This window comes from Trichosurus vulpecula, chromosome 1 (assembly GCF_011100635.1).
Source record: "Trichosurus vulpecula isolate mTriVul1 chromosome 1, mTriVul1.pri, whole genome shotgun sequence".
In the NCBI taxonomy this organism is placed as follows: domain Eukaryota; kingdom Metazoa; phylum Chordata; class Mammalia; order Diprotodontia; family Phalangeridae; genus Trichosurus; species Trichosurus vulpecula.
The window spans coordinates 307,496,714-307,519,532 of NC_050573.1; the positions used below are offsets into that span (position 1 = coordinate 307,496,714).

Consider the following 22,819-nt stretch of genomic DNA (forward strand, 5'->3'; position numbering starts at 1 on the left):
GGAGAAAAGTAATATGAGGGAAACACTAGGCCTTCCCACATGATTGTAATTCCTTCCACTTACAGTTGTTCCCTCATGAACCAGGGACAATCTAAACAGGAAGTCACCATACACACACACACACACACACACACACACACACACACACACACACTCCATCCCCTTGATTTCAAGGGCATAAGACTTTGCCAGCAAACAAAATGATGTCATTCTTTCTGATGATAAGCAAGAATGGGTGATCAGCCCTAAATAAAGCCGATTCTGGGAGCTGCTTTTCTACAACGCTATCTGCAGTGGCAGATGCTGCCTCGGTGCCATCTTCAGTAATGTCTATGTAGGATTTGTGCAGCATTTTTGATAAATATAAACGTCCTCCTGAGGCAATTCCAGAAAGATCTGCTTTTGATTCATCAAAGGCATATGTCATTCCCAGAGCTTTTAAATGTCTCTTGATTTGATAAGTTTCTTCAATCCTGATACGAGGAACAAATACTTCCACAAACTGCAACTTCATTCTTTTGGGGTTGGTCCAGTTCATTAAATTCTTATAGGTCAGTTTATTTTCAACCTGGGGAGAGTATCATAGGCCATTTAAATTAGGTACTGTATGAAACAACTGATTTCAAGACATAGTCACCACTGTGATTTAGAGCACTAACAATTATTTCTAGAATGATAGGATTCAGGACAGAAAAGGGACTGATCATTTTCAAGAAAATTTTTTCCTATGAGAGAGAAGCTGGTATGTAAAACCCTAAAGAATCCACATCTAAAGCAATGCTGTATGATGAACTGAATACTAGGTTTGAAATCAGGAAGATGGGTTTAAATCCTGCCTCTGATAAGTCACTTGGCTTCTCTGAGACTTAGTTATAAAATGTGTGCCTGGGACAGGGGAGAGTATGTGAGTAAAAGCAGGGGCTCCCCCATTCTGCTCCAGAAATTTTATTAGCATTACTAATCTACAGTAAAACTGACACAAGAATTTCACCTCTTCTTCTTGCCCTGGTCCAGCTATAGAAATATAACCCAAACCTGGGAAGAGAAGGAGGAGAAGCAAAAGGCTGGGATAATTTAAAAACAAAGGCTATCATCCTCGGGATAATTGAAGGATGCTTACAATTTATGCCAGGTATAGAGGAGGAAGAATGTTTGTGTGAATTTTTCCCCATACATTTTAATCAAATATTGCATACATAATTCCTTATAATATCTTGTTTCCTAATGGAATTTTATAGTTCTTGCATTTTACTAGATTTCATATCAAAGAAATAATATTTATGTCACCGAATGCAATCTACATTTTAATAATAATTGTTGTTCAGTCGTTTTTTCAGTCATGTCTGACTGTCTGTGACCCCATTTGGGATTTTCTTGGCAAAGATACTGGGATAGTTTGCCATTTCCTTTTCCAGTTCATTTTTACATGTGAGGAAACTGAGGCCAAGAGGGTTAAGTGACTTGCCCAGGGTCACACAGCTAGTAAGTGTCTGAGGCCATGTTAGGAATCAGGAAGGTGAGACTTCCTGACTTCAGGCCTTGCGCTTTCTCCACTCCATCATTTAGCTTCATAGTAGCTCATGTTTATATAGCATTGTAGAGTATATGAAGCATTTTTCTCACAACAATATGAGCTAAATATGTTGTATTTTACTCTTGAGGATAATGAGGCTCCAGAAGATTAAATAACTTGCTGAAGGTCATGGAAGTTGCACATAGCAAAGACAGGGCTCAAAACCCAGTTCAAATCCAATCTTCCTTCCATGATTTTCTTTGGCTTTTGATTTTCTGTCTTGTGGATTATCCACTTTGTGGAGTATCCACAACAGCTTTGATAGGTAGCATGAAACAGTTCAAAGTATGTTGATTCTGAAGTCAGTGGTTCTAGTTTCAAATCATCCCTCTGATGCTTGCTACCTTTGGAACCCTGATCAAGTCACTTGACCCCTCTAAGCCTCAATTTCCTCATTTATAAAATGATAGCATTGGACTGGCAGACCTCTGAGAGTCCTTTCAGTTTCAGATCTATGATCCCATAGGAATTCTGCCTCTGATGCTCTACACCACACTTAAATCACTTAAACACTCTGGGCCTCAGTTTCCTCATCTGTAAAAAAAGATGGAGTTGGAAAAGTTGGCCTCTTAGGTCTCTTCTCGTTCTAGCTCTAGGATCCTATGATTCTAGGCTTGCTTTTCCTGTCATTTGGCATACTTTGGAGTCACCTATCCTTCATGAATTTATGCTTTTCAGGGATACAAAATAATCTTAACATTAGTCTGAGACTAATATTTTGTTCAGTCATTTCAGTCATGTCTGATTCTTCCTGATCCCATTTAGGGGTTTCTTGGCAAAGATGTTAGAGTGGATTGCCATTTCCTTCTCCAGCTCATTTCACAGATGAGGAAACTGAGGCAAACATGGTTAAGTGACCTACCTAGGGTCACACAGCTAGTAAGTGTCTGAGGCTAGATTTAAACTCAGGTATTGCTGAATTCAGACCTAGTGCTTTATTCACTGTGCCACCTAGCTGCCCTTATTGCTAGGTCCTATGAAAATCATATTAAGAGAGAGGGCAAGGGAGGGATCCTTGGAGGCAGGATAGATTAAGTAATAGGAGGTCAAGGTAGTAGGTAGAAGTAAAGTAGAGGAGTCAGGAGGGATAGGAAATAAGAGCTATGTATAAACCTAAAAATAAAGATTAGGACTAGAATATGTTAGGGAAAGTATATGTTTATATATGTATATATGTGTATATCTATATATATATATATATAGATATACACATATGTGTATATCTCTATATAAATATATCCATGCTTAATTATAGCCTGGGAGGGGGGGAAGAGCAAAATAAAAAGTGCACAGAAGAGAACAAAAGAAAACTTACAAGGAAGCAAAGAAAAGATGGATAGCTCTCAACCCAAAGTACAGGATTTATTATATAGGTTTTCTTGAAATGGAAATTTATTGCTATATATTTTGAATCCTTTCTTACATTCTGCTGCACACATGACATTTTTTTCTTTTCTTATCTTATATTTAAGTTTATATATTTTTTCTTTTCTCATTATATATTTAAGTCTAAAATAAAGATTAAAAAATCATATTAAGAAAAAATAGGATTTTAATATTAAATGAACCTGATGTTACTGATGGAATCAAATCATTTGATGAATCTAAGACTAAGAATAGATATCTTTTGGACTGTCTGCTATTCTGGTTTAACTGTGCCAGTTTCTGACTCCATGAATGCAGATTATCGAGACCTGGCTATCTATCTATTTATCTATCTATCTAATATACATAGTAAAAATTCAAATATACATCCATATATATCAAATAAATGTTCAAAGTATATTATTGAGCCCATCATAATAGCGGCAAAATATTTCCATTTCTCCTTGATTCAGAAGTAGACTGGAATAACTAATCAGCTTGAAGCCCAAAGATAGAGCAGACCTGGGTTCAAGCACCAGCTGTGCTACTTCGTAGCTGCATAGATGCTGAAATCCCTCTAAATCTCTCTTCTATCTATTGAGAAAGGAAAGGAAAAACACACTTGTACTAAGTACTGCATTCTATTTTATGGGGAAAAAAATCACTTTTCAAACTGGTGACTATTACATAAATGTGAACTACTCTTTGTATGACCACAGGCTTAGCAATTTCACCTTTACCTTCATTTCTTATTCCATTTGTGCCAAGTAAGTCATTAAAATGGAACTGGATAAAATGGGACACTTCTCGATACGGTGATTTTTGCATACATTTGCAACATTCAAGAGTTTGAAAGTCAGGGGCCTAAGTAGAAATCATATTATGAGAAAGCAGTTCTCAAAGTAGCCTGTGAACCATTGGGGGTCCCCAAGACCTTTTCAGGGAGTCCATAAAATCAAAACTGGTTTTATAATCATACTAAGGTGTTATAATTTCTAATTTGTTAAATATCAATAGCCCTAACCCACACAAATAAAAGTTCTTTGGAGTCTTCACTATTGTTCAACAGTGTAAAATGGTCAGGAAATCAAAAGGCTGGAGAACCAATGGTATCTAGCACATCGGCTAAAGAGTCAAAAGGGTTGGGTTCAAACCTGCCTCTGACACTCCCTGTGTCACCTTGAGCAAATCATTCCATATCCCTAGACCACGATTTCTTCATCTTTAAGAGGAGGGGATTGGACTCAATGGCCTCTGAGGTCCATTCCCATTTTAGACATATATAATTGTTTCAAAACGAAAACGATTGTGTCCCCAAAGAAGTCATTAGTCACCTATTTTCCTTGTATGTTCCACTTTCAGCATACCTTACCTCTGATAGATCATTTTCAGGTAGCAATATGTACATGCTTATTCCACCAACATATTTGAGCTCAAGGACTTGCATATCTGGGTCATTAATGATAGTCATGTTAAACTTGCGTTCTTGATGCATGAGGTTGACTGTTTTCCCTGGGCACTGTAAAAGAAATGTAAAGAACATGGGTGATACCAGTATCCCTACTCTCTCTTATTCTCGGCAAAGTATAGTTAGAATGCCTCTGAAATATTTGCTCCATTTTTGATCCATAGGGGACTTCTGCCATAAAATTACTATGGAATAAAGAAACAAAAGTGTTGTATCGTGTCACTATTCAATTTGACAAGCATTCATTAAATGTCTGTGTGCACCAGGGATTGCAGTAGGTGCGCTAGACATGCAAAGATAAAAACAATGACCCCCACTGTTTCAACCTCAATATGTTTATGTTCTACTTGGAAGAGAAAACACGCAGACAATTAAGCCAATACCAAATAAATAAAAAATAAAACCAAAATAATTGGGGAGAGGGACTAACAACTGGGATACTCAGAAAGGTCTATTGTGCCTATTCATTTGACATAAGCCTAGCAGGGAGCTAGGAATTCCAAGAGAAGGAAATGAGGAAGGAGGAGTATTCTGGGTATGGAGGACAGCCTACACAAAGGGACAGAGACAGGAAATGGAATGTCATGTACAGGGAACACAGGGCACAAGGCAGTTAGCTGGAATGCCAAGTATGTGAGGAGTGTTATGAACTTGGTACATAAAGATAGGCTAGAATGACAACTAAGATCACTGGATTTAGCAGTTAAGAGATTGTTGGTAACCCTGAAAAGGGCAGTTTCACTCTACTGGTAGAATTAGAAACCAGATCATAAAGAGTTAAGAATAGAGTTGGAAGTGAAGAAATGAAGTCAAGGAATGTAGACAGGCAATTTTTCCCTTAGGAGTTTGATTATGAAAGGGAGGAGAGACATATGAAGAAAGTTTGAGGGGCTGATATAATTAAGAGAAGGATTGGCTTTTTTAAGAATGGCAGAGGGTTTTAGATGCTTGGAGACAGCACAGAAGGTGGATGTGGAAAACAAGAAACAGAACTGGAGGGGAAGGGAGAGAGGGAAAGGAGGGAAAAGGGGAGGGAGGGAGGGAGGGGGAGAGAGAGATAATATTCCTAAAGCTGCAACAGGTCTAGGTAGATCCAATCACATCGTCTTGGGGAAATTTCAATGTGGATTTTATTCAGAAGTCAGTGAAGAAAGAGAAAAAAAGGATATATGCAGCCATTCAGAAATTAGCTGTCATTAACATTTCATTTTAATAGGTCTCGTATAAGTCTCTTGAAGCATCTAATTTGGAGAAATGAAGAAATAGCCTTTAACCTGATCCTTTCATAAGAAAAAATAAAATAAGATTATATTTTTCTGCTTTATTTTCATCAACTCTAGTGATATCGATTGTACTTGAGGTGTTAGTGATCCCAGAAGAGACCCTATGTAAAGAGATTTTATTTGGATGCCTTGTGGGTAAGCAACTGCCTAAAACATTAACAACTAAACATAGATAATACAGGATAATTGGTGCAACCCATGAGGCCTCTCTGAAATAGAGAAAGGAATGATGGGAGACGAAGTTCTGCTCATCTGAACAGAATCTTTTGCCTAGATCCCTTGAGGAGATACACACCAGGACAATGGAGCAGGAGGAAAATGTTTTGATAGAACTTTAGCACACAAGTGTGGTGAGTCAAGAGATTGACTGAGAAACTAGTTCCTGAGATGAGTTACTAAAGGAGACTCCTTACTGAGAAACTGGGTGTTGAGGTGACACAGTTGCTATGGAGCTTCTGCTAGAGTTCTGGGCATTGGAGAACCATTCTGCTTTCACTGGGAAGATGGGAGAGCCCAAAACACCAAGGAGATGCTCCCTAGATTCACCTTTAAGTGAATCAGTTGAAGTTGCTATCTGCTCTCACTTCACTGCAAAATCCAAAGTATTGCTAGGGAAACATTAATGATTTTTTTAAATTAAATTTTCTTTTTAATTGTAAACTTAGTCATTAACAAGTACAAATGATTTTATTAGCACTTTTTTCATTCCCATATGGGGATAATGGAATAAAGAAACAAAAGTCTTGTATCATGTCACTATTCAGTTTGACAAACATTGATTAAATGTCTATGTGCACCAGGGATTGTGGTAGGCGCACTAGACATACAAAGATAAAAAACAATGATCCCCACTGTTTCAACATCAACATGTTTATGTTCTACCTGGGAGAAAAAAACATGCAGACAATTAAGCCAGCACAAAATATATAAAAAATAAAACCAAAATAATTGGGTTGGGGGAAGAAAAAGAGATTATCTGGAAAAGTCTATTACCACCCACATTCCAAAGGGAACGTTAATGCACAAAATATAAGTTCTATTAGAGAAATGGTGTTTTTTTTTAATCTAGGTTTAAATATCTCTCTTTCCAAACACCCCAGAGCCTGGCACAGTGGTCAGTCCAGAGTAAATGATCAATAAATTTTGGAGTTTTTAATTGTTGTTCTTAAATTAGTATTTTCAATGAAAAAAAGTTATTTTCCCTCCTTCCCATCACTTGTAAATTTTTGTTAAATGAATGAACATTATAAGGTGCAAAGTTGTATAATTTGACTCTACAAACACATGGCTTCCTGATTTTGGTAATGCAGAGAAAATGTGAGTTTCCATTGACTGTTTGAATACAGTGCTTATATAATCACAACTTTTCACTAAGAATAAATATCCAAAGCCATCATACATGTTATAGAAATTCACATACCTTGGAGGACTTAAAAGGGCAAGTTACGGTTTCATGTTGACTGAATGCCCCATCCCATTTCCCTTTGAAGTATACAGCATTCACCAGCACCATTACTGACGAGGAGCTAATGCTACCCACTGGACAGATATCCTTGATTTTGCCTTTTGAAAAACATTGAGGAAAAAAGTAAATATTTTGTTTTTTAATAAGATAATAATATTCAACAAGATAGGACTTTTCCAATAAGATAATAGAACTTTTCAGTAAGACTCCCCAACCCCATCTTAGTACATCTCATACTCTATGAAATTTCAGCTACTATTTTGATTCCACTCAGCTGAATAAATGATGAGGAACTATTTCTTGGGTTATCAGGCTCCTTCTGAAATGTTCACAATCTCAAATTCTGAATTAAACAGCTTAATAAATGCAATGAGTCACATTTATATAGTTGTCTATCATTACAAGGATATTTCACACATCTGATCTCTTTTGAATGTCAGAACCACTTTACAAGGTAGGGAGAAAGACTATTATTAAACTCATTTGTCATAGGCTGACCAACCCTGGAAGATAATTGAATGAAGGGAGGAGTGGGGCAGGGTTGAATCCCAAATCAGGAATCAGTCAATAGGAGGAACATTGTAAGAAGACATAAAAGATACAAGCAATAGTGTCCATCGATTTTAGATTCATAGATAGGTAGTAAGAGAGAGCAAACATATCAGAAAGAGGCAATATATCCAAACAAGACACTTCTATGTGTTGAACACTGTGCCTAGGCTGGAGAAGATAAGACCAAGAAGACAAATTTCTTAACCCACTAGGATCATGCAAGGTAATATTCATTCCCTAAATGCTGTGCTAAATTCATATACTTATCAAGACCCAAACCAATTACTAGTATTTGCATGAGTAGAAAAGAAAAGTAATAAATACAGAGTTGGTAAGTTGGGCTGCACTAAATCTGAGAAACTGCAGGGTACTTTTAATGACCTTGGGTGACTCCTTGAAATAAAGACCCATCTTTTTAGCATCAATCATCTTCTGGTGATTTTGGGTGGCATTGAGTCATGGAATATGACCCTTTCCAAAGAATTATGGATGTGAATCATCCAAAGAGAAATGGAGAAGCACACATTAGGTCCAATTCATTACCAAAAAAGAATTTCACTGTAGTAGTGAAAGGGTATCATCAAAGAGTTATAGCATCAAGAAAAAGGTGTGGATTGGCCTTGTAATGAGAGCCAGTAATGGCTGCTGGACAGTTCACATGTTCCACTGGTTCCCACAAAATATCAAGACATTTAGAGGAAGGCTTCTATTATGTTAGAGAACCTTCTATGGAATTTTTTACTGGAGTACATGAACAAGAGTCACAGAGAATGAGGAAACATAGATAGATTGAGATCTACATTACTGAAGAGAGTATCCACATGAGTGAGATCATAGATCCATCAAACCATAAAAATATGTTGTGAGGAACTGAGAATCTAGTACCCTTTTATTTAACTATGAACTCTAGTCTATAACTAACTGTGGATAGACAACCAGATGGTTCCTGGGAGAACAAGCTTATGTCCTATCCATCTTTTTTATTTTTGTGAAGACAGTGTATTTAAGCTATCTCATAGCTAATGGCCAAATTCTAATTAATGTCCAGAAGAGGCAAGGAGAGCAAGCAAGTTTCTTCAGTCCACTTCTCTTTCCAAGGCCAATTTTATATTTGTATTTTACAAATTCATTTTCAAGAAATGTATACAATATTTCTTACTGCAATTTCAACTACACTTACTTTGCTGAGGGCTCAACTCAAGCTGAAAAACCTTGCTTAATTAAAGAATGAATAGCTTTGAGAAGAGAAGGGGGGAAAGGATAATGTACAGAATGTCTAATCAATCTTCTCTTCCAAATAAATTGAAAATATCTGAAGTAAAGGCAAAATCTGCTAGAGAAAGTTCTTAAGATATCTTTTCTAAGACATCTTCCCTGAGACATCTCTGTCATGGCTAATATTTGAATTTTATGTAATGTGCAAGATTAAGGCCCTTTTAAAAACTGTACAACATGATTAGGAGATATCAGTTCAGAAGGAGATACAGGACAAACAGGACAACTTTAAAATAGAAAGTTGAATTTATGATACATGCGTATGTCAGTGCATCCTATCTTGTTTGTACATAGTTGTTTTCATGTTGTCTCCCTCATTGTCTCCTCCATTGGACTGTGATCTCCTTCAGAGCACGGACTGTCTTGATTTTTTTTTTTTATATCTCTAGCACTTAGCACAGAGCCTTGCACACAAGTGCTTAATAAATGCTAATTGACTGACTAAAATGAAGCTGTACATAGTCAAGATTTATAGTTTCGTGTTCAATTATCTGTCACTGTTTTAATTTATATGAAAATGCTTTGGGGAGGATATGTGTTAAATGCAAATTTTTTAAAAATGTGAGTACTTTTAAAGTTTTTTTTAAAAAGTAATTTTAGCCACGAATGTTTCATAAAAGCACAATCTCTTGGTTAATACATGGGCTCATTTCTCTAAGAAATCAAGCTCATATGCTCAATCACAAATTAATCCCAGGTTCTTCCTTGGGTAAGCAAGCCAGAATGTCATAGTGGATAGAATGCTGGAGTCAGAGTCAGGAGCACAGTTGTGCACACTCCTGCTCTGACATTTATCAATCTTGTGACTCTCAGCAAATCACTTGGTCTCTTTAAACCTCATGCAAATCTCTGAGTTAAAAAGAGAGCCCAATCAAAGTCAGATGAATTTTAATGTTTCCAATCATCAGGGTTTTGTGAATTCCACTAGCTTATATTCAACAGCCCATGATTAGGAGTAAGTAGAGGAGGTGGAGAGAGGAACTAATCCAGGGCTGAGATTTGGCAAAAGATGAATAGTGCAGGGCAAGGGAGAGAGATTCCAGGGCAGAGGACAGTGCATAGTTGAAATGGCTAACTAGGGTGGAGATGGGAAAGGGAAGAGAAGCAAGTGAAGTCAGAGCAAGGCTAATGGCCGGAAAAAGAACTGGGCAGTAGAGGTATTAGAGGTTTCAACAAGAAGGAAGAATAGAAGGGATAACACATAGGAAGAGATAGACTATAGGAAGTTTAGGTCAGGTAGAGCAATGGCAGGCTCTCTAAGGAAGCAGAAGTAGAGAGTTAGCCATTTGATATCATTACTTTCTGGCTAAGGTACAGATGAGTGGTGATGATATTCACATATCGATCTTCCTCTGAAGCACAGTGAAGATATAGTCAGTCAGTCAGTCAGTCAGTATACATTTGTAAATACATACTATGTGTGAAGCATTGTGCTAAGCACTGGGAAAACAAAGAAAGGCATGTAAAATAGTTCAGTGATGCTGAATGACAGCATTAACTACTATGGATAAGAAAGAAACTTCTTGGTTGAATCCAGATCTTAATATTCACATGTAACTTTGGCAATTACTGTATTTTTAAAAAAGTTTTACACTTACCATTTGTTTGGTTCTCTATCCATTTGTTAATAGTATTCCTGGTTTCTTCTACATAGTTTGTAAAGTCTACATGATCTATTTTGGCATTATATAAGCTTCCAGCACATTTTAAAAAATTCTAAAATAAAAAATATCTCATATTAACAGAATAATCACCACCTATATATAGTATAAGCATAAATGTTCATAGATGGCTGTGCCTAGGCACACCTTGATGAAAAAAGGTATTTTTTTCTCATTTTATATTTGTATTTTAAGCAAAATTTAGTTGTAATTTTCTCTAAACATCTAGTTAAGTTTTCTTCAATGTCCTTTATCACTGAGTATTCAATAACTTCACCTTCAAAAATTAAAAATAGAAATCTTTTGGAATATCCCTAGCAAAATGTATTATATGCTGTTATGTGCATAAAGTACAATAAAGCATAGGAATTAAATCTGAAAAAAAACTGGTAATTCTTTTCAGACAGATCTATACCTCTGCCCTGTCACACCCTCTACTTTCTTGGAGAAAAAAAAAGCAAGTACATTTCCAGACCTGAAAACAGAATATTTGCAATTGTGAATGCTACAATGGCAGTATATATAAAAGCAGCACAGTGTTCTTTTATTCCTCCCTAAGTGAGTCTCTGTCTTACTCTCCTCCTAGTCCCAGAAACTATTCTAGACCTTCTCTTCATTCCTATAAACTCTTACAACCTCCCTTCCTAATTTACTGAGAAAACTGAGGCCTATTCAATGTGAGCTCTGTCCTCCCATCTTCTTCATCTCAAAACCCCTTGTTATCATCCCTCACTTTCTCCCAGTCTCTGATAATGAAGCACAACTTAACTTGCCAAAGCCAACATGTCTAAATGAGCACTTCTTGATCTCATGTCCTCACATCTTTTTCAACAGATTGCAAATTTAATCATCCCTTGATCTCAAAACTTTAACCTTTCCCAGTCTAATGGTTCTTTCCCTACTGCCTTTAAATATGCCCCAAATTCCCCTGTTCTTGAAAAATGTTCACTGGACCCTTATATCCTTCCAAGCTATCATCATATATCTTTCCTCCCTTTATCAGAAGTTCTAGAAAAAAGTAGTCTACACTCAGTATATTTACTTCCTCTCCTCACCCTCACTTCTCAGCCCCCAGGAATCTAGCATCCAACTTCATCAATCAATTAAAATTGCTCTCTCCAAAGTTTCCATCACAATTGACAAGTCTGATGATCTTTTCTCAACCTGCATCTTCCTTGACCTTTGTGCTGCATTTGATACTGTTGACCACCTCCTCGATACTCTTGCCTCTCTGGGTTTTGAGATACCACACTCTTCTGGTTCTTTTTACCTTTCTGACATTATCTTTGTCTCTTCACATTTATCATGCCCTAATTATAGGTATTCCCTACACTCTCTTGGTATTTTTTCTTCTCTTTTTTCTTTCTTGTCTCTTTCTTTCTCTTCTTTTTTCTCTTCTCTGCCCTCCTCTCCTTTTTTTTTCCTCTTCTCTCTTCTTCTTTCCTCTTCTCTCCCAGTAACTTCATCAGCTCCCTCAACTTTAATTAAAATGTCTATACAGATGACTCGCAGACCTAACTATCTAGCCCTGGTCTCTCTCTCCCGAGCTTCAGTCCTGCATTACCAACTATCTATTAGACATTTCAAACTAGATGTTTACAAGACATCTCAAATTCAACTCCTCTGAAATTGAACCCAGGATATTTTTTTAAAAATCTTTCCTCTCTTCCAAACTTGACTATTTCTGTTTAAGGCACTACCATCTTTCCAGTCTCCCAGGTTCGTAACTTTGGCATTGTCTTCAATTCTTCACATTCTCTCACATATCCAATTAGTTTTTAAATCTTGCCATTTCTCCATCTTAAACATCTCCCACATCTGACTATTCTCTTCTCACCATGTGCTTAGTGTCAGGCCCCCATTTTCTTTCACTAAGATTATTGCAACAGCTCCTAGTGCATCCCTCTACCTCAAGTCTCGACTCCACTCGGTCTTCCACACTGATTTTCCTCAACAGCAAATTTGACTATACTACTTCCCTACTCAAGCAATAGCTCAATATTATCTATAGGGTAAAATATAAGCTCCTCTGTTCACCTTTTAAAATACTTCACATCCTATCTTTCCAGTCATTTTTTTTAGATAGTACATCCCCGCCGTGCTCTGTGATCCAGCCAAAGTGGCCTTCTCCTCACACACAACACTACATCTCCCATCTTTGTGACTTTGCACTGGTCATCCCTCAAACCTGGAATGTGCTCCTACCTGCTTCCCCCATCTCACTCCCTACCTCTGCCTCATAAAATCACTCTTTGTTTTCTTCCACGATGCAACTCAAGCATCGCCTTCTACACAAAGCCATATACATCCAAATACTTGCGTCTTCCCTCTAAAACAACTTTGTTTTTAGCTAGCGTGTTGTATGTACTTATTCTCTTTAATTTTTTCTATATGTGCTTATTTGTGTCTTTGCTGTCCCCAGTTAGAATGTAAGTACCTTGAGAGTAGGGATTATTTCATTTTTGTATTTGCATCTCTAGCTCCTAGCACATTACCTGGCGCATAGTAGATGCTTCATAAATACTCATCAATGGATAACTTTGAGTCTACATACATGATGGCCTACATTTTCCAGGGCAATCCCAATTTCAATAAAAGTAAATATGCTTTTACTAAGGTCTAGAAAAAGGAATACCATTTGTCAGTTTAAGTGGCCTAATCTGGGTATTAGAAAATCTGGTCCCTGCACCTGTTGGCACAGGAAAGAGAAACTGTGCTCTTACATAACTTCTGAAGATCACTCGATCAAGGAATGCCATAACCCAGGCCTAGATCCCCAGATTTCCAGGGTTGGGAGAGCTCAGTTCAAAGTGGAAAAGAAAGAAGAATCCTCTAAATGTGCCTTTAGAAAGTTGTATAGTCTAGAAAAGGTGTTTACTGTTTTTTAAGTTCAGTTATCATACAATTCTGGGTGCTGAGTCTTGCTATAATGGTGTTTTGCTAAGTGAAATACTAGACAATTTCATTCTGTCTTGTTGGATGTACCTATATTCAAAAGATGTGGCTTATTTTCAGAGACCTCACTCCCACTCCTACCCAGAAAAGGGCGTTCATTTAGGTTTAACACTCAATTTTCAAGATCATGTGCCTTCTTAAGCAGTAGATAATAACAGCAGATAATAACCAGTCAGTTCATTTTCTTTAACTTTTTAAGATTTTTTCAAACCACATTCCCAGGATTCTTTCAGAGACAGGTGTTAATATTTGTACTGCTTAATCTCCCACCTCCTATTTGTCTATTATCAGATCCTGAGATGATTGACTGTGGCAAATTACTATTTTCATTACCAAGTAAAGTTTTTTAAACCAAAGTCATTACCTCCCATGCCCTCGGGAAAGGTGTGTCTCTTAGACAATAAACTTAGACTTAACCCAAGTGGTTGCTGAGAGGGAAGCTTGAAGCTTGGCACCTTATTATTATTAGCAGGGTGTGAAGAGTAAGTATTTTGTCTCCCTCCTGTCCCACTCGCCCCCCATGTCCCCATCAATCATTGATCCCAAACTGAGAGGAAAAGCTATCCCTATGGAGAAAAGAGGAAAGCCTCTACCACAAACACAAATCCACTTTTAAAACTGTCATTAAAATGACACTGGATCTCAAATTCTTACTCTCTGATTCAGTAACCTTCTCTCCTGAGGACTCTTTCCCACATCAGACCTAGCAAGTAGACAGCAAAGAAAGTGACAAAAGAATATGCTCATGGTACAAGTAGTAACGAGACAGGTTATACATGTCGGGGGGTCAGGGCATATATCTCATCCTGGTTCCATTCCATCTCTTATCTCAACCCCTTTGCCCTGTGCATGCTTAAAATATACTGTTTCCCTCACCTCTTCATCTCAGATTCCTTCAAAGCATAGCTCAGGCACCACATGCTAAACAAGGCCTTTCTGCTTTTTCTCTTGTGAAATTAATTTTCATACATCTGTATATAATTTGATATTTACTCACCTATGTACATGATGTGCCCTCCGCATACCCCCAATGGAATGTAAATTCCTTGAAATCAAGAATTGTTTTTCTTTTTTGTTTGTTTTTCAACCATTCCTGGAAATCCACCTTTAGTGTTCCTTTAGAGTACACTAAATTACCTCTACCCTGCCATATGACTTGGGTGTTTTGCCATGTTAATTTCTTAATAAATGCTTGTCGAATTGAGTAAATCTGCAAGACTCCCTTGTTTTGCATGGAAGGAATTTGTAGAGAATCAGACAAAGGCTTTAAATAAACAAAAAGCAAATGTAAGAACAACAGTTCACTTTAAAGTCAAATTTAGTGATTTGAGTGTTTTCCATGTCACTGTTCTGCTCCAGAGACATGAATAATTGACTCGGCCAATTTTAAAAAAGCACTAGTTCTTTTTAAATGTGTGAATTTAAGGACAAGCAAAATGGGACTTTTTTGTTTTGCTCTTTTGTTTTGAACTTTTGGAGTTTTTTGTTTTGTTTTGTTTTGTTTTGAACTTTTGGAGTTCTAGTTCTTCTCAGCACTAAGGTAATCAAGTGGCTTTGGTAGAGACTTGCCTTTGTTTGAATCAAGAGTCTTTGATGACCTGCTTAAGTCACAAGAAAGCCTAAGTCACATGAATTTGAGTCACATGGTTGTGATGCCCTTTGACCCTAAAGAAGTGTATACATACTCTGAGGTTAGCATTTTGCTTTGGGGCTCACTTATTGGAAGAGTGTTCATAGGATTTGGCCAGACAAGACTCTGGGTAGCCGTTAAGGAGCCCCCTGGCTTGAAAACCCAGATGTTGATGCTTCTCTCTCTAGTAACTATGTATGTACTGCTATGGACAGACAATTAGAAGCCCTGTCTGCTGATTTGGGTTATTTGCTCTGTTTATTTAATTTCTGCTTGTAATTTCTGTTTGTGTTTTCTCTGAAGTTCAAGGTGCTGACTTTTTCCCCTGAACTAAGTGAATGATATATGTATGCTTAATTAAAGTGAGAGTGTAAGCCCCTTAAAGTTTCTTTCCTTAGAAAAGCAGATCAAAGAACCTGTGCTAGCAGCCCTCCTGTGTGCTGGTGTTGTTGGTCTTACACCTCCACAACAACTGCTAGCACCATTGTTATTATGGTGGATTGAGTAGATGCTATGTTCATTAAGTAATTTGTGAAGAAAGTGTGGTCTTCCTATTATCTGTCCTTGATTGATCATTAACCATGTCTGTGTGTCTGTCCACTGTGATAATTTTTTTGTGTTTAGGCAACTTCCTATTTCAAAGAGTTCTATATGGCTCTATATCATTAGTCAGAGTTGTAGCAGGAAGTGGTTCCTGGAATTTCTTCATGGGCCTCTTTTAGGAGAAGCAAAAGAAACAGACTAGTCCTCAGTCATTTGGCAATTACCTCAAGAAGAGGAAGTGATGCTGAGTCAGAGTATAGACCCTTGAGTGCCAAAGGCAGTAATAATAATGGGTTGGCTTAAAGGGGGTTGGAGGGAAGCAGGCATTTATTAAGCACATAGGATGTGCTAGGCATGGATGACTAGGCGGTGCAATGGATAGAGCACCAGGCTTGGAGTCAGGAAGACCTGAGCTCAAATCCAGCCTCAGACGCTTGATAACTGTGTGACCCTGGGCAAGTCGCTTAACTCTGTTTGCCTCAGTTACCTCATTTGTAAAATGAGCTAGAGAAGGAAATGGCAAACCACTCCAGTATCCTTGCCAAAAGTGGGTCACAAAGAGTCAGATGTGACTAAAAACAACTAAACACCAACAACAAAAATGTTCCAGGCACCATGCTAAGCACTCATTAATTCTCATAGCAGCCCTGGCAGATACGTGTTATCATTATGCCTGCTTTATAGTTGAGGAAAGTGAGGCTGACGGAGGTCAAGTGACTTGCCCAGAATCACAGAGTTAGTAACTGAGGCCGGATTTGAATTCGGGTCTTCCTGATTCCAGACCCAGTGCTTTAGCAGATGTGAAAATAAAGGTCAAGAAAGAGGCGAGGTACAATTTTGGAGGTGCCTGAGAAATTAACTGGAGAATTTGAAAATGAACACTAAGATGCTGAAAAGTCTAGCAGACTGTAATCACTACTTTTTTTACTCAGGTAGACATTACCCATCAAATCATTTTTAGCTATCAAAGAAATAAACATTGTTAAAAGCTTGTATTACCTGCATCCTGTGATTCCATTCTCTTTTGGGCATCATAGCAAGAAAATGTTTCCACGCCAGAGGGGACAAAGAAAACTTAGGGGCGTAGATGAACAGTCCTTGTGACATTGAAGTCTGCAGCTGGGGTGATGGGAGGAGCAACTCGGAGAACCGTACCTGCACATCTGTCTTCAAGTGTTTCTTTAGACTTTGCTGAGTCACCTTTGCCCTTCCATATGGCTCAGGGAACTAACGCAATCCTTCAAATTGTGCACTAAATAACGGTAAATCACTTATCTACAGGGTATCTTAAAACTCTCAGTGGAATCTTAAGCCTGAATAGCTTAAACTTTAACATACCATTCAGGGTGTTCCAAAAGTCTCCAAAAGTTTAAAGTTTTTGATAGGTGTTAAAGTTTATAAAGTATTTTTTTCCACAATCTCATGAGGTATGTAGTACAGGTGTTACTATCCCCATTTTACAGATGAGAAAAGAGAAACTCCAAGAAGTTAAATGGAATACCTGGGCTCCTACAACTCAAACTCGTGTTTTCTGGCTTCAAAAAGCTAGCACAGCGGTGAGGAACCTTCGGCCTGGAGGCTACCTGTGGCCTTCTAGGTCTTTGGGTGAGGCCTTTTGACTGAGTCCGAGTTTCACAGAACAAATCCTTTTATGAAGGGGCTTTATTCTTTGAAGTTGGATTCAGTCAAAGGGCCACACTTGAGGACCTAGAGGGCCACATGTGGCCTGGAGGCCACAAGTTCCCCACCCCTGAGCTAAGTGGTACAAATATGATTCTTCCCACTTTACTGTTGGAGATCCTGAGGTTCAGAGCAGTTAACTGACTTGCCCATGATCCCAAAGCTCAAAGCCACTTCTCTTGACTCAAGCTCCTGAGCTCTCCATGTAAATCTGCTAGAACTAATTATGAAGAAGCACCCAAATGATCACACAAATGACCTGTTAGGCAAAATAATAATAATAATTATCTATTAAAGTGAGAACAGCTCAGCTTACCTCTTGAAAATCAAATATCCTTTCTGCAAACAGACCGTTGGCTATTTTGAGTTCATAATCATTACTTGATGTGTTTATTTCTGACAGCAATGTTTTCATCTGAGATTGGAGTCCCTGGGTGTTGGCAGATTGTCATTAAAAAGATAAAGACAAGTAGTTAATTCATTCACGGGATTGAAAGATACACATATGCAAATAACCACATATATTTATGGGATGTTACTAAAGGGTAGAAACACTTTCATGGAATTATGGAGCAATACAACCTCATATATATATATATATATATATATATATATATATATATATATATATATATATATATGTATGTATATATGTGTGTGTATATATACATATATATATGTATATATATATGTGTGTGTGTGTATATATGTATGTATATATATGTGCATATATATATATATAAGACCATTAAGAAATCAATATTGAATTCAACATGAATAAGGTTTAGGTTGTAATCAGTGGTTTGGATACAGTTGCTGTGCTCAAATTTACAAAAGCCCCAAATGACTGAAATAGGCAGTTTTGCCTTTACTACAAAGAACTGACATCTATGTATAGCATTTCGCATAATCTTATTTGATCCTCACTTATGACAAGTCTGTGAATTAGGAATTTTCAAACTTGTTTTGAAAGATTAAAAAGAAAAAAACTTGAGTAGAGGCTTTGTCATTTAGCTTAGAGAGCTGAGAAACAAACAAACAAAAAAGTCCTAGCCACATAGAACTAAAATTTCTTGTGGGAGGAGAAAAGAGGAAGCAGATTTCTTTCAGTTTAGTCACCTATCACATAACGTACTTCACTTCTTCCGATAGAAAAATTTAAAATAAAATGCCATATGTTTACCTGAGAATTTGAAGATCCAGGGTCATTCTGAAGATGGAGCACCTGCAATTAGACATGCAAAGATCGAGACAGCATTTCCTTAAAAGAAGCTAATAACACTCTTGTGAGTGATATACATTACTGCAGACTGCCAAGAGGCTTTCTAAAACCAAAAATTAAAATCACCCTTTTCCAATTAAAAGGTGCGACAGAATCATAAGACTGTTAGAGTCCTTCCCAAGGTTAATAGCATCCTAGGGGTCATTTAACTTTTACTTATGTATTTTTCAAAGGCATTCTTTGGGAGAAGGCAGGGTAGAGGAGAGAAAGACACTGGGAATTTGTTCTGTTACTGTCCATTTTATTAGGGAGGGTCTCAATATTATGTATGGGCTTTGTTCTTTGGTATGACAGTAGGACTGTCTTTACCACCAATTCTACCTTCTACAACATCAGTGCCTCAGCCTCATTTCCTCATGTGTAAAATAATGGAGTTGGGCTAGTTGGCCTCTGAGGTACCTTCCAGCACTAATCTTCAATCCTGAGACTCTGTGATTCTGCGACCTGTATTTCACTGACATCACCAGAGAGAGCACAAACCTGAAATGATGTACTAACAGTTGGCATCAGGCACATAGCATTTCAAAGCTGCACTGGGCAGGCCCAGTCAGCCCTCAGCAAGGTTTGGTATATACATATGTATGTATGTATGTATGTATGTATGTATGTATGTATGTATGTATGTATACATGCATGTGTGTGTATGTATATGTATACAGGTATGTGTATATGTATGTATATATGTATGTATGTGTATGTATATATGTACATGTATATGTATGTATATACGTGTATATGTATATGTATGTATATGTATGTGTATATGTATATATGTATATGTATGTATATGTATGCATGTGTATACATGTGTATGTATATGTATATACCTTCCTGCATTCGACCGTAGTACCTCTGTATGTTATTGTCAACTAAGGGTACTGAACCTTCAAAGTAACATATATGAACTGATTAACTACGAACTAAATAACAGAAGCATGAAGAGCCAAATTGGCAAATTGGGTGACATGAAAAAATATCAACATATAAAAAATAATAAATGATTAAAGAGTATCACTCCTAACACCTCAAGCTCCATGAGTGGCCCTGGGTGGCTGTCCATGCTGCTAGCCTTTAGTCTTAGCTGTAGTACAAGGTAATAATAATAACAGTAGCTTGCATTTATGTGGACATTAAGGCTTGCAAAGCTATTTATATGCATGTATTGTGTGTATATATGTACATACATTTATATATATACATTTGTATGTATATATGTACATACATTTATATATATTATGTATACATACATAAATGTATGTGTATGTGTGCATATGTGGTATGTATGTGTGTATGTGTGTATATGTGTTAATCTCACTTAATCCTTACCATAATCCTGCTATTATTATCCCCATTTAAAAGATGAGGAAACTGAGGCTAAAGGAAATTAAATGACTTTTCCTGGGTCGTGCAATTGGTAAATGTCTCAGGCAGGATTTAAACTTGGCCTTCTTGGCCTAACTTGGACCAACTCTGGAAAGTTCGTCTTTACAAAAGAACCCAAGCTTGCAAGAGAGGATAGCTTTTAGGAGTTAAAGGTGCTAGACCTGTGAAACTTGACAAGTTCCATTATCTTTATTTTAAGACAATATAGAGTCAAGGTTCAGGATCCAAGGCCTCAAGATCCAAAAATGCGAGAGGAATCTATATGAGTTAAAGTCACAAAAATTTCACACGAAAGTGTAGAGTCATCTCAACATTCACTAGGGCTCAGAAATTGAACAGCCTCTTCACTTTTAGATGGTAAGCTTCTGAAAGGAGAGATGGCCCTCTCGCTCTGAGTACAGCGCCTTACTTAATGCCATGTATGCGTGTGCCTGTGAGGTAAATACAGACTTTCAGGTTTATGAGGCTGGCAGGAGAATAAAATAGGTAAGTACCTTTTGGAATACATCATGATAGGAGTTGCACCTGAACCATGCATCATGTGGAAAGCATCTGATATCTCTTTAAACAAGGATTTCATTTGGTTTTAAGATGTATCACACGTTCTTCTGCCTCCCTGACTTTACTCTTCACAGCCCCCGAATGCGGGAAGCAAACCCGAGATTCTGAGATATTCTATTAGATTTCTATGTTCCCCCTCACTTTACATTGAGTGCTCTGAAAGTGGTCCTTTCCCAGCACAAGACAAGTAAGTTATGGTGCTACAGGAGAATATGACATCTCTCCCTCTGCAATCAGCTCATTTCCAATTAAATCATTCCTTGGGCACAAGGGGACAAAAACAGCAACAGTAACAACAATTCCAAGTCCTGATGAGCTGCGGAAGATCACATCTGAAGGAACAAACATGGATCTATATATCAGACACTTACCTTATCAATCTGCTTTGCGCAGTCACCTCTGGAACCCATCCGTACCAGGGAGAGAGCAATGAAGAGGCTTAGAGGAGAAAAGAAGACATTGCTATTTCCATGATTGGTATCCATCTCTTTGAAAACATCGAAACAAAATTCTGCGTTTGCTGCAGCGAGGTTGACCATTGTGAAGCTGAACACAGCCTAAAGGGAGAAAAATGAAATTGTCAAAAAAAACCCCACATAAATTAGCCCCAGTGATATTTTCTGTGTATTTCCCTGAGCCTGAATTTCCTCCTAAGTAAAACAGGTTTAATAAAATAGGGTGTTATTTATTTCACAGAGTTGTCTCAAAAATCAGATTTTATATATATATATATATATATATATATATATATATATATATATCTCCACACATATGTGTATACACACATGTATACATATATATATATCACTCTAAAAACCTTAAAGTACTATAACTGTCAATTATTATTAGTCCTAATAAATAAGAAAGTAATGAAACAATGCTACAACAAGAATGAGGGATAAACTGAGAATGTTGACACCCAGCTATAATAACTGCTAGTGAGGAAGCAGAGGCAGGCAGATCTCTTGAGTTCCAGAATTCTAAGCTGAAGTGGTCTGTGTTGATCAGGTGCCCACAAAAAGGTCAACATTAATATGATGAGCCCCCAGGATTGGGGAACCATTATGTCAAAGGAAGAGTGAGCCAGCTCAGGTCAGAAACAGAGCATATCAAAGCTCCTATCTCAGTCAGGAGTAGGATTGGGCTCATGAGTAGCCCCTTCTTTTCCAACCTAGGAGAGATAGGGAGACCCAGTGTTTAAAAAAAAGAAAAGTAAGGGATGACAGATTTACAGCCTGAGGGCTACATGAGCATCCCTCAAAAGACCTAGAGGAAAATCTTTAGCTGAGTTGGTAGATCCTCTAAGTAGGATTAACAAAAAGATATGCATAAGAGAGTTCAGAGGGATTTCGACCTCCAATGGTAGGCAAAGTACCTATAACTCATCATCATCATCATCATCATCATCATCTTTGCTAGCATTTATATAAAGTTCTAAGGTTTGCAAAACACATTGTTAATATGATCTCCTTTTAACATTTCAACAACCCTGGGAACTCGACACTATTATTATCCCCACTTTACAGAGGAGGAAACGGATGTGTTACTGTCCAGAGGTTGACATGCCATTGGATAGCCAGTACATACCTAGTACAAGCATTACAGATGAACAGTGAGCTGGGCACAGAATAGGAGAAAGTGTGAGGACGTGATCACATTTGGGAAGCTGCTTTGAATGATCCCAAGTTTCTTCAAGTGCAAGCATGTGTTGTTTATGTCCCCCTTCTCTCCATTCACATAGCTACCATATTGGTACAGGCCCTGATCATCTTATGCTAGACAATTGCAATAGACTTCTAGTTGGTCTCCTTGCATCTAGTCTCTCCCCACTCCAAGCTATCCTTCATTCAGCTGCCAAAGTGATTTTTTCCTAAAGTACAGCTCTGGCCATGTCATGACCACTACCAACTCAATACATTAGAATGACTTCCTATTAGTTCCAGGATCAAATATAAAATCTTCTGTTTGTCATTTAAAGCCCATTACAATCTGGCCCCTTCTTACTTTTCCAGTCTTCTTACATTGTATTTCCTTCTATGTATTCTAAGATCCAGAGACGATGCCCTCCTTGCTGTTCCTTGCACATGACTCTCCATCTCCTGATTCAGGGCCTATTCACTGGCTGTCCTCTATAGTTGGAATG

The 22,819-nt window shown here is 37.6% G+C and overlaps 1 protein-coding gene across 2 annotated transcripts; it reads right to left on the reverse strand.

Annotated features, from left to right (window-relative positions):
* Positions 1-169: 169 nt before the first annotated feature.
* Positions 170-21,215, reverse strand: SERPINB7 (serpin family B member 7). 2 transcript variants are annotated; one of them, XM_036765308.1, is made up of 7 exons: positions 21,048-21,215; positions 18,634-18,675; positions 17,767-17,880; positions 10,580-10,697; positions 7,110-7,252; positions 4,311-4,457; positions 170-568 (listed from the first exon to the last, which is right to left on the reverse strand). In XM_036765308.1, exons 1-7 carry the CDS (start codon positions 21,213-21,215, stop codon positions 170-172), a joined length of 1,131 nt encoding a protein of 376 aa, XP_036621203.1. The 2 variants fall into 2 exon arrangements, with proteins under 2 accessions (XP_036621203.1, XP_036621211.1); XM_036765316.1 differs by lacking the exon at positions 18,634-18,675 and having other exon boundaries at positions 21,042-21,215.
* Between the last annotated feature and the right edge of the window lie 1,604 nt (positions 21,216-22,819).